Source organism: Salvelinus namaycush, chromosome 8, assembly GCF_016432855.1.
Source record: "Salvelinus namaycush isolate Seneca chromosome 8, SaNama_1.0, whole genome shotgun sequence".
NCBI classification, from domain to species: Eukaryota; Metazoa; Chordata; class Actinopteri; order Salmoniformes; family Salmonidae; genus Salvelinus; species Salvelinus namaycush.
In genome coordinates, this window is record NC_052314.1 from 39,751,081 (window position 1) to 39,764,800 (window position 13,720).

At 45.1% G+C, this 13,720-nt stretch overlaps 1 protein-coding gene across 1 annotated transcript; it reads left to right on the forward strand.

Moving 5' to 3' along the window:
* The first annotated feature begins 126 nt into the window (after positions 1–126).
* LOC120052123 (transmembrane protein 125-like) lies at positions 127–8,382 on the forward strand. The gene is made up of 2 exons (XM_038998969.1): positions 127–512; positions 7,395–8,382. The coding sequence occupies exon 2, from the start codon at positions 7,702–7,704 to the stop codon at positions 8,380–8,382; it is 681 nt and encodes a 226-aa protein (XP_038854897.1). The 5' UTR covers positions 127–512; positions 7,395–7,701.
* Positions 8,383–13,720: the final 5,338 nt, after the last annotated feature.

The following is a 13,720-nucleotide window of genomic DNA, read 5'->3' on the forward strand; positions in this document are numbered from 1 at the left end:
GGTCCGTGCTATCTCAACCATGCACACCCCCCTTCATGAGATGTGGTTATAATTCAAGGCTAGAGCGCGGGCTTTCCCCGTGGGACGTCGGCGAAAGGTCGCGCGCTGCACTGTAGCCCAAGTAGGATAACTGCATACGTGGAGTGTGTCTGAAAGTGTAGCCCGATCCGCTCTCGCCTCCCAACCGGTGTCGCTGCGGCGTCTTGTGACCAGACCTACAACAGGATAGTCCGCTCGACCTGAGCACTGTTCCGGGAGCGAGAGGCACACACGTTCATCACCCTCAGTGGCTCCACACCGCAGAAAGGTAGTCTAGTCAGAGTTGTGTTGATTATAGAGACGAGACTGTTTCAAACAGTTTCTGCACGCACCAGATTAGCCGCGGCATATGGTTGGGAATTGGAAATACCTCCCGGCGCACGAGCGCAGATCTGTGTGTGGAGCGGTTCCGTTTCACGCCGCTGAGAAACGGGGATTAAGAGCGACAGGGAACGTGTCACCAGCACGGACAGGTAAATAACGTACTGAATATAAATGCCAGACAGGCAGTGAATGAATCACACAGTCGTTTTGATAAAATCAAGTCAAATGACCAAAAGCACACTGTAAATTTCAATTATAATATTAATCGATCCACCTCTTTTTAGTTCCTTTCTGTGCTACTTAATTGAAGTAAGTAGTCAGACCACTGCATAGACTAGCCTATTTCCCATTTTGTAAATATCCAGTTAATAGAGGTGAACGAGTTCATCATATGACAGTGTTATTTACCTTTATGACAGCCTTAGGAAATGTGTTACTGTATGTTTATTGAAATGTCTACCATGTCACCATTCTCATGAGACAATCATCACAGAGTAGGCTACATTGGAGAGTTAGCTCACTGCAGTTGCAACACATTTGAATTCTAATAACCCGGTGTATTTTCTGAAAGACTCCAAGCGTATTTTCCTGAAAGTTATCTCCCATGAAAATACATTGTTGCTCATAATTGAGTTATTCCTCAAAAAATGTTAAGTGGGAAATTGGTCACTTGCTTGGTCCACCCCCTCATAAAGATATTTCTAAAACTTTCATCGTGGTTATTAGCTGTTTGACATACGTTTTAATTATTAGTGCATTAACAAATAGTGTCAGCAGACCAGTGACCTTATGATACATTTTTTACAGTCATGAGTTTAAAAAAAACATAATCCTTATCCGGTCCATTCTTCAGTCTACATATGATGCAAATCATTTAGTCTCGTCTGTTTTCAGACACATTTATGCCATACTGGAATAGCTGAATAAATATGAACCTTTTATTGACAGACCAAATGGGTGGAACAGGACTGAATTGTCGAGTGTGTTTTGACTTAAGTGAACCAGGAAGTAGCCTATACTGTAACTTGTTTCTGTCAATATCACATCACACCTTAACCTTTGGACCACAGTGTTAGTGTTGTCCTCCAACCTCTGAACACTGTTATGATGTAGCTATGTCATGGACGATGACTCCACTTTTATAAAGCTACCATACAAAGCAAAGGTCAATGCATGCTTTCGTATGGCAGGGAGAAACAGAGAGAAGGAGAGAGAGAATAGTAAGTGAACGCGTGACGTTTAAGGAGCGTGCGCGTCCATGTACAGTTGAAGTCGGAAGTTTACATACATCTTAGCCAAATACAAATACACTCAGTTTTTCCACAATTCCTGACATTTTATCCTAGTAAAAATTCCCTGTCTTAGGTCAGTTAGGATCACCACTTTATTTTAAGAATGTGAAATGTCAGAATAATAGTAGAGAGAATGATTTATTTCAGCTTTTATTTCTTTCATCACATTCCCAGTGGGTCAGAAGTTTACATACACTCATTTAGTATTTGGTAGCATTGCCTTTAAATGGTTTAACTTGGGTCAAATGTTTCAGGTAGCTTTCCACAAGCTTCCCACAATAGGTTGGGTGAATTTTGGCTCATTCCTCCTGACTGAGCTGGTGTAACTGAGTCAGGTTGGTAGGCCTCCTTGCTCGCACACGCTTTTTCAGTTCTGCCCACAAATTTTCTATGGGATTGAGGTCAGGGCTTTGTAATGGCCACTCCAATACCTTGACTTTGTTGTCCTTAAGCCATTTTGCCACAACTTTGGAAGTATGCTTGGGGTCATTGTCCACTTGGAAGACCCATTTGCGACCAAGCTAACTTCCTGACTGATGTCTTGAGATGTTGCCTCAATATATCCACATAATTTTCCTACCTCATGATGCCATCTATTTTGTGAAGTGCAAATGTCCCTCCTGCAGCAAAGCACCCCCACAACATGATGCTGCCACCCCCGTGCTTCACGGTTGGGATGGTGTTCTTCAGCTTGCAAGCCTCCCCCTTTTACCTCCAAACATAACAATGGTCATTATGGCCAAACAGTTCTATTTTTCTTTCATCAGACCAGAGGACATTTCTCCAAAAAGTACAATCTTTGTCCCCATGTGCAGTTGCAAACCGTAGTCTGGCTTTTTTATGGCGATTTTGGAGCAGTGGCTTCTTCCTTGCTGAACGGCCTTTCAGGTTATATCGATATAGGACTCGTTTTACTGTGGCTATAGATACTTTTGTACCTCTTTTGCACTTTTCGCACCAATGTACGTTCATCTCTTGGAGACAGAACGCGTCTCCTTCCTGAGCGGTATGATGGCTGTGTGGACCCATGGTGTTTATACTTGCGTACTATTTTTTGTACAGATAAACGTGGTACTTTCAGGTGTTTGGAAATTGCTCCCAAGGATGAACCAGACTTGTAGAGGTCTACAATTTTTTTCTGAGGTGTTGGCTGATTTCTTTTGGTTTTCCCATGATGTCAAGCAAAGAGGCACTGTGTTTGAAGATAGGCCTTGAAATACATCCACAGGTACACCTCCAATTGACTGAAATTATGTCAATTAGCCTATCAGAAGCTTCTAAAGCCATGACATCATTTTCTGGAATTTTCCAAACTGTTTAAATGCACAGTCAACTTAGTGTATGTAAACTTCTGACCCACTGGAATTGTGATACAGTGAAATAATCTGTCTGTAAACAATTGTTGGAAAAATGACTTGTGTCATGCACAAAGTAAATGTCCTAACCGACTTGCCAAAACTATAGTTTGTTAACAAGGAATTTGTGGAGTGGTTGAAAAACAAGTTTTAATGACTCCAACCTAAGTGTATGTAAACTTCCGACTTCAACTGTATGTGTGTGTGTCACAGATGTACAGTACCAGTCAAACGTTTGGACACACCTACACATTCCAGGGTTTTCTTTATTTTTACTATTTTCTACATTTCTACATTCCAGGGTTTTTCTTTATTTTTACTATTTTCTACATTCTACATTTCTGCACTATGAAATAACACACATGGAATCATGTAGTAACCAAAAAAGTGTCAAACAAATCAAAATATATTTTATGAAGTTCTTTAAAGTAGCCACCCTTTGCCTTGATGACAGATTTGCACACTCTTGGCATTCTCCAGGTTCATGAGGCAATCACCTGGAATGCATTTCAATTAACAGGTGTGCCTTGTTAAAAGTTAATTTGTGGAATTTCTTTCCTTCTTAATGTGTTTGAGCCAATCAGTGGTACTTTGAAGAATCTCAAATATAAAATATATTTTGATTTATTTAACACTTTTCTAGTTAATACATGATTCAATATGTGTTATTTCATAGTTTTGATGTCGTCACTATTATTCTACAATGTTGAAAATAGTACAAATGAAGAAAAAACGTTGAATGACTAGGCGTGTCCAAACTGACTGGTACTATATGTGTATGACACAGATTGTGTTCTGGCCAGTGCTGTGTTAGGTAGGTTGCAGCCTGGAACCCTGTGAGAATCAGGTTGTAGGTTAGTCTCCTGTTTCCCAGAGCAGGGAGATCTAAATATGCTGAAGGCTGCCTCTAAACCCACACAACAACACTGAGATAAAGGTGAACAAAAAAAAACAAATAGGTAAACCAGTTTCCTGTCAGCGGAGTTGAGCAAGGCAAGAGAGACAAGACGCGCGTGCATGTTAATTGGTGATTTGATTAGTGGTTTAATATTGCAGCTGTGCTCAGTACAGGCATACTGGGGCCATGGACTCAACACAGGGAGTTTATCAGGCAGGCTGCTAGGACAAAGCAACGCAGAAAGAGAGAGGAAACAGTCTGCATCCTAAGATAGAAATGCTGTTCAGAATCGGGGTAGGATTATGATGGGGCGTATGGTTACCGTGTGCTTGTGTTCTGTTGTTTCTCCATCCAGTTTTCAGAAGAGCTAGAGCCAGGTGTCTGAGACCAGCAGGCTGGAAATACCAGTGTTTTCCTCATGTTATATGTTTGTACTAGTCTCTTGACAGTCTCCAATTAAAATAGCATTAAAGCAAATTTGGGGGGGTGTGACTAAACTTAACTGAACCGAACCTGCCCTCCCAAACCTCGCTACATCTCTCTATATCTCCCTTCCTCTCTCATTGCTGAGTGAAGGCATCCTGGGTCTGATGGTCTGATGTCTAAGGAGGACACAGTGACAAGGAGACCGAGACACAGGCAGTGAGTCAGCCCATTGTCCCCTCACTGTGCCTAGGCACAGAGAGAGTCCCCAGGCCCCTGACTGGAAAGTGACAGGAAGAGAGACACGGCCTGAATAAAGAACCATTCACAACCTCTCTGTCTCTTTCTCTCACTACATCTCTCTCTCTCTCTCTCCTTCCCTCTCCTTCTCTTTGTGTACTTACTAACCTCTCCCCTCCCTCTCTCATCTCTCCCTCACTCTCTCCCTCAATCCCTCCTTGTCTCTTTTCCCCTCTCTCCACCCACCACGCCACCTCTACCCAGAACATCCCAGCCTCATCCCCAGACGCCAGCCCCTAGCAGCACCAGCCTCACAGCCTCCTGGCCCCCATGGCACTTGGCACTGATTCCCACCACAAGGACATATGGTGCCAACCCTGACCCCTCTCCTCGCCCGCGGGGGACCACACCGCCAAAGATAGATCGCCCTTTGACAGGAACAGGAAGAGGAGGGAGCTCCGTCGCCACGGCAACTCCTAGCCCCACATCCTCCCCAAGGGCCTCAGATAAACACAGCAGGACCTCAGTGAGGTCCCTGTTTTGTTTGTCGCCGGCTAATTTGTGCCTTTGAGATTTCACCACCATCAGACTTTTTCTTTAGGCGTTCCATTCCATGCCTGTTTAGACTGTATGAGAATGTGCTGATGGACCAGGACCAGTGCAGGAGTATGACATTAGTTTGCTGAAAGCCAGTGAAACTTCATCCTGTCTGGGACTTCTCCTCTTTCCCTCCTGGCTGGCCTGGCCTCTCAGGCCTGGATGAATTATTAAACAGACTCCACAGCCAAGCTCAGGCTCAGTGCTGCTGGGAGCTCTATAGGCCTCTTTAAACCCTTGCTGATTGAAGGGATCGGCGTCACGGGTCATAGGTCAAACGACACTGCAAAGAGAAAAGAGGTAGAAGCAGTTTCTGCCGTTTAACTGCAGATCAAAGCAAAACCTCTGCAACTCTCTGGCTCCCTTGGCTCTCATCTCCTCCAGACAGAAGTCAAACAACCACAATTTTGTTTATTCTTTACTGGACATTATTATTATATTGAACCCATTAATACTTGATCTGCAGACTGATTACCATATAATGGCCGACTCCTGTAAAAAAAAAACAAAAAAAAACAGAAGAGCACTTCAACATAAAATTAGGCACTAATGGCTTGGTGGGATGAATTCAGCAGGGCCAAATAACAGAGGAGGGAATACGGTGTCCCTAAAGCGTAGCAGGTAATTGGAGAAAAGCACAGCTTCTCTGTCGAGCCGACCGACAGACTGACCTTCAGGCTGAAAACTCGGAACCAAAAAGGCATGAACTAACTGATTTTCAAGGCTTACGGTTATCTCTGGGATTTCATCATCGTTATCACATGGAACATTTGCATAACTGAAATATGCTGCACTGCACAGAACTACCATCAACATTGTTGGGTGCAGACGTTCGGGAGAAGCCGTTGTCTGCACCTGTCTGCTAGAAAATACGGAAGAGAGACTACAGTAGAGCACAGGGAGAGAAAACAGAGGAGCAGATGATAAAGGTATATATATTGAGGTCAGTGTAATCTGGGCGATGTGATGGAGAGGTCAGCTGTGATAAGAGAGAAGGCAGAAAGGCTTAGAGAGAGAGAGGGAGGGAGGGAGGGAGAGAGAGGGAGGGTAGAATGTGTATAGGTGTGTGTGAGTTAGTGCATGCGAGAGAGAGAGAGAGGGAGAGAGATGTGTAGGTGTGTGAGGTGTAGGTGTGTGAGTATTGTTTTTGTCCAGCTCATATGCTACCTCAATTACTTCCTTCTATTCCTGTTCTGTCAGTGGCATCAGATCAAAACCTGCTGGGATTTAATTAGTGACTCAACAACACTCACACACACACACTGTACACCTCTCTCCCACACACTGCACACCACGTTCTCACACAGTGCACACACACACACTGCACACCACGTTCTCACACAGTGCGCGCACACACACACACACACACACATACACACTGTGTACACCTTGTACACACATCCACCTCACAGTTATGAACTGAAACCACGTCGAACATTGGGACTCAAATAAACACAATGCACTCTGTGTAATTAAGTATCCCTTCATTTCACACCTCACGTGAACACCTTGTCTCGGTGCGATAGTCCCTGTGTGTTGGTGACGAGGGCTCATCGCAACCTGCTGCCGTTCAGCTCCGACAGACAGGTAGGGTTCGCGTAAGCAGGCCTGCCGCTCTGCGCTCGGCTCGCGCTGCTGACTTTGATAGCGAACACGCCGACAGGCTTTTAAAGACGAGCTGTCTGCGGCGTAACCTTGAGAGTCGCTGGGACTACAGGGACAGCTTATTGATAAGGGGATTAATACTTGAGCCCCTTTGTCGTTTGCGCCGCTGTCTTAGAAACATCACCCCCGGGGAAATAAACAAGAGGTTGCTCACAACACGGAGGACGAGAGCTGGGTTACTAGACATAGCTTCAGGGTGCTGGTCTGCATGCACAGGAGGAGTGAACCGTAAAGATGACAGGCCATGGTATCAGAGAGAGAGAGAGATGCGAAATAGAAAGTGTGTGTGTGTTGTTTATTCGATTAGCCTCTGATAGTGGTCTCACCTGATTGCCTCTGTACAAATTTGCGGAGTGAGAATGAGGGGGTTTCAGGTTGCCATTTCAGCAGTATGGTTTCAGTCAGTCCAAACACCTCTCTCTGCAGGCTACCTCTGTTTATATGGCAGGAGCTCTACTGTTTACAGCTGCTGTAAAGATGGCATATGCCGCAGTGTGTATGTGTGTGTGTGCGTGCATGTCAGCAGGTGGCTCTTATCTTCCCTGTCTCTCCTATCCCCAGGTATCTATCAGGCTCCATCCTGGTCCCATAGCTCTGAGGGTTCAGTGACGGGCTGTCCTCTCAGGCTGCAGTGGATTACATGAGGGACCCTGTGATCCACAAATAATACCTGTAATCCAGTGAGAAGGAACTGTGATCCGGAGAGAGGCCCAGTGATCGATCCACTAAGGGCTGCTGTGATTCACTGAGGACTGAGAGTTTCAGAGAGAAGGAACTATGACCCAGCACTGAGCATACCAGTGGTCCAGGTTGTGTCCTGTTAGTGTTCTGCTCTGTCGAGCGTGGCCGTCAGGCTGGGAGAATCAGGATGCCAGAGCTGGAGGACTTCCCCCCGATGCGGGGTGACCAGCCGGCTGGTCCTGACCCGGTCCAGATCCAGCGCAGCATACTGGACGAGCAGGTAGAGCTGTGGTGGTTCCGCGACCCGGCCAAGTCTCTGCTGTGCTACTCCGTCGCCGTCCTACTCATCCTGGGCTGCGGCCTGGGGGGCATACTCCTCCTCTCCACCACTACCAGCTTCTCTAGTGACTGGCGCATGGGAGCGGGCATGGCTCTGTGTCTCTTAGCCCTGGCCGTCCTCCTCAAACAGCTCCTGAGCTCCGCCGTGCAGGACATGAACTGCGTCCGCAGCCGGAGGCGGATCGATATCCTGAAGAGCGGAGGGCTGTCGGATCTGTTAGTGGTTCTCATCACAGGGCTGTGTCTGGTGGTCTGTGGGGCCGTACTGCTGAAGCTGGCACTAGAACACCACATGCCCAAGCCTGGCGTAGCCCTTAATGATATGTACATCTCTGGGGTGGTGTTGTTAGCTGGAGGGGGGTCAGCGGTGGTGGGGGTGGGAGTGTACACGGGGGTGGTGTTCCTGTTGGAGAGGACGTGGCCGGGACAGAGTTTCAGGGATAGGGCCATGGGGGTGTTCACTATCTCTGGACGACACATGGACCAGGGTAGGAGGGAGACCACCTCGAGCTTGGCTAACCTCATCTGACCTGACCACCAGAGACATAGCATGGGATAGGTAGCCCAAAACAGCAGATGACCGCAACACTCATATGGCCCAGATCTTATCCATATATGGGCACTGGGGAGGGTTGGAGCTTATTGGTCAGCTCTGGCTTGAGGTATGTGGGCTTGTAATTGCTGGGGCCCCATTTGGTGTGAACGTGGGCCACATCCACCTTGCTGTCTGGGAGGGACCAATGGACATCACATGTGAAAATGGCATTTGAGCAAAGTGGCCGCCTTTGAGCAACTAAGTATCAATTCAATTTTGCAGGTCCATGAATTGCAATATGGGATAAAGAGCTGTGTCTACACTACATGTTTTATTTTAATGATTCAAGCATGGGCCATCCTTGGATAATTACTTTTATGAGATTGAACCCCAGCAGAGCACTACTCTCTATAATGTGAAATAAACAGAATGACAGTGACACAGACACTGGTCCCGGACACAGAACAAAGATTCAGATTCATAATGTGTCTAATGTAATAGTATCATCCACTACAAAGCAGTTGGTGAAAAAGCTGCTGTATGGAATAATCATGTCATAGAATAATGTAAACAGGTTACTGTACTGTACGAAGTGATTTCCTGATAAATGTCACATTTTGTCACCTTTTTATGTCACAGGTTTACAGCTGTGTTGGGTAGTCAAAGGCCTTGCAACTCTACGAAGAATCTGAGGAGAATGCCATTGTCGCCTGGTTGAATGGTACAATATGGTTTAATTGAACAAAGCATCTGTGTGTTTGTGTGTGTGTGTGTGTGTGTGTGTCTGGCCCTCGCAACTCCTTATCAGGCAGTGCATGTGAGCTGCCTGTCGCTCAGAGACAATAGGGGTCACTGAGGCGGCCATTGTTGTTGTACCGACGGCCGGCCAGGCCAATGGACAATGGGCAGGCTGTGGATCGTAAGGGGTTGGCATCGCCCAGTACGGCTTTCCCTTACCACCCACTAACACACACACACACACAGCAGCGGCAGCGACTGTGGCTGTAATCCCTCATTGACAAGGGACTGTTCTCTGACCTGAAGTCTCTCTCTGTCTCTGCTGTGCAATGCTATGCAGGACATGCTCTTTAGGTGGTGGTGCCAAGTAGGTCTGTGCATTCACGACAGAGAGTGTGAGAGACGACAGCCATGAAACAGTGATGGGAGAGGAAGCGAGAAAGAGAAAACAGTACAATATAGCGACATGAGAGCAACCAGACGAGAAAGAGAAAGAGAGACAGAGCTAAACCCTCAGGTGCAGTCCACCTTTTAGGCCATAGAGGGTCCATACTCACAAACTTGTGCTTAAACTGGCAGTTTAGACCTTAGGTTTAAAATGTATATCTGCTAGCTTTTCTCATAGGCAAACCTGGCACAATTGGCCATCTGGCTACCATGAGTCATTTGTATAGTGAACAAAAATATAAACGCAACATGTAAAGTGAAATAAAAATAAAAGATACCCCAAATTTTCCATACGCACAGAAAGCTTATTTCTCTCAAAGTTTGTGCACAAATTTGTTTACATCCCTGTTAGTGACCATTTCTCCAGGTGAGGCATATCAAGAAGTTTTTAAATTAGCATGATAATTACACAAGTGTGTTGGGGACAATAAAAGGCCACTCTAAAATGTGCAGTTTTGTCGCACAACACAATGCCACGAATGTCTCAAGTTTTGAGGGAGTGTGCAATTGGCATGCTGACTGTAGGAATGTCCACCAGAGAAGTTGCCAGAGAATTTAATGTTAATTTCTCTACCATAAGCCGCCTCCAATGTCGCTTTAGAGAATATGGCAGTACGTTCAACTGGCCTTACAGCCGCAGACCACGTGTAACCACATCAGCCCAGGACCTCCATATCCAGCTTCTTCACCTGCGGGATCGTCTGAGAACATCCACCCGGACAGCTGATGGGTTTGCATAACCAAAGAATTTCTGCACAAACTGTCAGAAAACGTCTCAGGGAAGCTCATCTGCATGTTCGTTGTCCTCACCGGGGTCTTGACCTAACTGCAGTTCGGCGTCGTAACCAACTTCAGTGGGCAAATGTTCACCTTCGATGGCTACTGGCATGCTGGAGAAGTGTGCTCTTCACGGATGAATCCCGGTTTCAACTGTACTGGGCAGATGTCATACAACGTATATGGTGTCGTGTGGGTGATTGATTTGCTGATGTCAACATCAGGCACGGTGCCAGGATTTTTTCTTTCCCGGTGCAAAGGGGGGGCTTGACCAATATGTTGGGGTGCGAAGAAAATTTTCAGGACTATTTACAAGGGCATTTATTCCATATGCATAATCAGACAACTGTGCATTGGTAATAATGTTTCGGATGAAATGGCTATCACAACGTCAGAAATGAAATTAATAATATCCAAAGTGCAGCCACAACGAGAAGTGCAATGTATTTAGCCTATGCCTGTTAACTGTGCACACACTTGTAAAACGAACTGGCTATCAGCACAATCTTAGTGATTATATTTCTATTGCAAACAAAAATAACTTGTAGGTCGATGACATACATGCGTCCTGCTGTGCATTGGTTATAATGTTACGGATTAAATGTCTATCACAACGTCAGAAATGAAAGGAATAATATCCACAGTGCAGCCACAAAGAGAAGTGCATTTACCCTATGCCTGTCAACTTTGCCCACATGGTGTAAAACGAGCTGGCTATCATCACAATCTTAGCGATTATATTTCTATTGCAAAAATACTTGTAGGCCGACTGGCCGACAATATGCATGCAACTTCTTGTTCCATCCAGATCAGCGCGATTGAATCATGTTCCCCCCACCGGACAGGCACGCTCTGTCAGTAAATAAAAGGTCTTTCAGTTACTCACCAAGTGTTGTTTTATAGAAGGACGATGCGTCTGTTGTTGTGGTTCAGTGCAAATGAGTCTATAATCTTCTGGACATCCAGGGCCTTGGTTCTTTCTGCGTGTATGGACAGGCAGGCAAGCTTGCTGAGTCAAAGGTTTGCCCAGTATTTCATTCTGTATATCATGATGCGTGTACTTAACATTTCTAGGATTATCTGAGATGTTCTGTGCCACTGCTTTGTCGAATTTGCCCATGACCTGTAAAAGTTCAAGGAAGTTTCCCTCTCTGTTAAAGTCCCTGGTATGCAGTAAAACGCAATGACTCCACAACTGCTCTCATATACTCTCTGTTCTCTGACTATTTTCGAATGTCCATCACCTAGAGCATTGCATATTGTTGAGCCAGACTCTTTCTGAATAGTCCACTCATTCCACGCTGTCATTCCATATTTATGCTCCACACTAGCATTGTGTGTCTTGAACAAACTTGTCGCCTTCTTCCAGTTCTGGTAGCCATCGTGGGTAAATTTTGCCTTCTCTCCACCATAGTTTTCTGGATGTTGAAAGTGGCGGCATGCAAAGCAGAAAGCACAGTCCTTTGAAATAGAATATTCCAGCCATTTGTAATCCTCATACCATCTACGATTGTAGTAGCGATCTTGCTGTCCAACTATTGTGGCTGGATAATGCCGAAGAAGATGGTGCCTTGGTTCTTCAACAGGTGACTGGCTTAAATCAGAGGGAGTGGTGGCTGTGCTAACAGTGCAGCTAACGGTGGCTTTGGAGCAGCTAGCAGTGACGAACTGCTCTGGTGCTCCCTCACGTCGTGGCTCACGAGTTTCTCTCTCCGACTCATCTTTCTAATCTCCCTCTGCAGCCAGGGATCAGATTGGAACAGAATAGCTGGTTATTAACTTTTACATATTTCTTTATTTAAAAAATACTAAAATGCTTTTGAGGGGGCTTAACTGGGGCTACGCAGATTTGTGATGTAGCTATAGCCCTCCCTAGCCCCGGTGTAGCGCAGTGCCTGGTCAACATCGTGAACAGAGTGCCCCTTGGTGGTATGGGCAAACATAAGCTACGGACAACGAATACAATTGCATTTTATCGATGGCAATTTGAGTGCACAGAGATACCGTGACGAGATCCTGAGGTTCATTGTCGTGCCATTCATCCGCCGCCATCACCTCATGTTTCAGCATTATAATGCACTGCCCCATGTCGCAAGGATCTGTACACAATTCCTGGAAGCTGAAAATGTCCCAGTTCTTCCATGGCCTGCATACTCACCAGACAATTGAGCATGTTTGGGATGCTCTGGATCGATCTATACGACAGCGTGTTCCAGTTCCCCCCAATATCCAGCAACTTCGCACAGCCATCAAAGAGGAGTGGGACAACATTCCACAGGCCACAATCAACAGCCTGATCAACTCTATGCGAAGGAGATGTGTTGTGCTGCATGAGGCAAATCGTGGTCACACCAGATACTGACTGGTCTTCTGATCCACGCCCCTACTTTTGTTAAAGGTACAGTATCTGTGACCAACAGATGCATATCTGTTTTACCAGTAATGTGAATTAGGGCATAATTAATTTATTTGAATTGACAGATTCCCTTATATGAACTGTAACTTTGAAATTGTTGCATGTTGCATTTATATTTTTGTTCGGTGTATGTTCGGTAACAAAATAAATCATCTTAAATGGTAGAGCCACTATCCAATTGCATTTCTTAAACTAGGTCAACTTGGCCACCAGAGGTCGTTCCCCTTGGTCTGTAACAAGTAAAGTGTGCCAATATTTGCATGATGCATCTTTGACTAGGCTATTGACATTTTTTTTTTACGGAAAGAAATATGTAGGAGGATTATATGTTTATATTCGTAGCTACGTTGTTAAATTTTTTTTGGTTTTGTCAAATACTGTACCTCTTTTATGCTTTCACTGACTGGTGGTGCAGTCTGCTAAAGCGGTATGCTCAAAGTTTGGAGGATGAGACGGCTGTGAGTTCATATTTCACTTGTGGCAACAACAACAAAAAATTGGGGGGGAATAATGCTTCACTACTGGTCATCAAGTCAAATAACGTATATTTCACAAATTAATCATTATAAAATGTACATTTAAACATTGTAGGTCTACAAGTCCATGTAATGTAATATGATTATTAGGTCCTTGCAGTGTGTTTGTCTACTAGTCTGAAGAAAGATGTAGCTCCTTATTAAATTAATTCTTAATCTTAATATTCAAGGTGTTGTCTGCACTTCTCGTCTCAACACACTAACACAGAAATGTAATTCTACATTTAAGGGATTTTTTTTTTCATGTGGGTTTCTAACCTTTGCTGCAAACTGGGTCAACTATCAGGAGGTAGCTTTCCTACACTGAGATATTTGACCAGTCACTCACATACGCAATCTTCTTTGATTGGGACAGAAGTTCCGTTGGAATTCTGTTAAAGGGATAGTTTGGGATTTTGCAATGAGGTCCTTTATCTAC

What these genes read in the sequence shown, in the direction of transcription:
- LOC120052123 (XM_038998969.1), top strand. Translation starts at nt 7,702, where the DNA reads ATGCCAGAGCTGGAGGACTTCCCCCCGATGCGGGGTGACCAGCCGGCT.